The sequence below is a fragment of the Cynara cardunculus genome (assembly GCF_001531365.2).
Source record: "Cynara cardunculus var. scolymus isolate 2C chromosome LG 7, CcrdV1, whole genome shotgun sequence".
Classification (NCBI taxonomy): domain Eukaryota; kingdom Viridiplantae; phylum Streptophyta; class Magnoliopsida; order Asterales; family Asteraceae; genus Cynara; species Cynara cardunculus.
In genome coordinates, this window is record NC_037534.1 from 2,096,263 (window position 1) to 2,098,028 (window position 1,766).

The 1,766-nt window shown below is 37.1% G+C and overlaps 1 protein-coding gene across 1 annotated transcript in view; it reads right to left on the reverse strand.

Annotated features, from left to right (window-relative positions):
• Window positions 1-952: 952 nt before the first annotated feature.
• Window positions 953-1,766, reverse strand: part of LOC112515810 — a 7,816-nt gene continuing 7,002 nt past the window's right edge. Inside the window, exon 7 of the mRNA XM_025122744.1 lies at window positions 953-1,401. Within this exon, the coding sequence (XP_024978512.1) occupies window positions 1,111-1,401 (291 nt within the window). The 3' untranslated portion in view covers window positions 953-1,110. The remainder of the gene's footprint in view (window positions 1,402-1,766) is intronic.

Below are 1,766 nucleotides of genomic sequence, written 5' to 3' on the forward strand. Positions count from 1 at the left end.
TTAGAAAAAGTGTCAACCGCATCTATTGAATCATCTCAGTCTAACGATTTTAGGTGAGTTCTTCATTTTTTTTTTTCAAAGTTCTCTCCATTCTCATCACATAAGAAGTATGGGTGCTCAAAAACCGACCAACCGGGCCAATCCAACCTGGAAAAACCCAAAAAAGCTCAAGGAAACCTAGTTGATACAAAATTAAGCCAAACCACATCTATCAGATTGGAATTGGGTTAGGGTAATTTGAACCCAACCCACTGACCCCGAAGTCTTTCTATATATGAATTTAATATGATTGTTAAGTCACTGATTAACATATACACATTTAGACATCAGACCAACCAGTAATCACCTATGTTCAAAATTATATTACAATTTCAACAGTAATTTACTTTTTTTTTTGCATGTCATTTTTTTTTTTTGAGTTTTTTGGCCTTTTTGTATGCTCTAATTTTGTTTTTTACTTCGTTTAAACACATACGTTTAACTAAATTGTAAAATAATTTATTTTGTTTTTGCATTTTTTTTAGGTGCATATGGTGGCAGGTGTCATCGCTTCATAGTTCAATTGTAGTAAAGAAATTACATTTACGAAGGCTACCAATGTAAAAATTTTAAAACTAAACTTACAACTGAAGTCTGTGGTGACCGGATGGTTTCATTATCATAAAGAAAAGGAAGCGGAAGTGGCTCGGCTGTTCCGCCTAGCATGAAATCCACTGATTTCTGCCGCTTCCGTTATTGCTGCTAGATTGGCTATCAGAATAAAATATCTCGCCCGAAAAAGACGTCGGTTCGAATCCCGCTTTTAGCAATATACCCGTTTTTAGATTTTATGTTTATATCTTTTGTGAAAAAGTCGGAGAAAAGCAACGAGGCTGGGTCGAACCCATGACCTTTTGTATGCAAATGCAAGTAACCAACCAACTAATCTATAATGATTTTATGAAAATTTAATCTCTATTTTACTTCCTCATTGATGCCACATATGTTTAGTTGTATGAATACTACAAAATCCGAAATCAACAACGAACCGTAACTAAAAGGCGACGAACTGATGTAGTTTTCAGCAATCGAACGGTTTCGAGCATCTATGCGGAAAGGTATAGCAACGACTCACAGTTTGGTCTCGAGAAAGTAGGTTGAAGAAACCGCCAAGCCATCGATATCGTAGGTGCGAACCAGTCTCTGCCTTTTAGTCGGTGAGTCGAGCCAACAGAACTCCAAATGGAAAGCCTTGGCTTCACTCACGTGCTTCCCGACATTGCAAGGGCACCCCATGTACATTCCCCCGGGCAGTAACGTTATTTGGAAACCACCGTCGTAGCTGACTAAGTTTTCGGTAATGGTACCCGTCCAACGGACGTTTGTGGATACATTTTTAGCCTTGGATGTCGAAGTTTGATTCTGTTTGCATTGCAAGGATGAACAATGAAAAGTTAGTTAAATCATCAAACCAAATCTACGCAAACCGACCTAGTAAACGTAGGGTCCAGGGAGGGTGAGATATATACAGACGATGTTCAAAAGGCGGCCTGGCATGCCATGGCTTAAGCCCCGTGTCTCACGACACGTTAAGCTTGTGGCACAGCGTGGCCCAATCCGTGGTTTTTGTAACATGATATTTGATTATTTTACCTTTTTAGCAGTTAGTATATAAGCCAATTTAAATTGTTTAATATCATTAACTCATTGAGTATTGTTAAGAAAAATATGTGCATGCATATATATATATATATATATATATATATATATATATATATATATATATA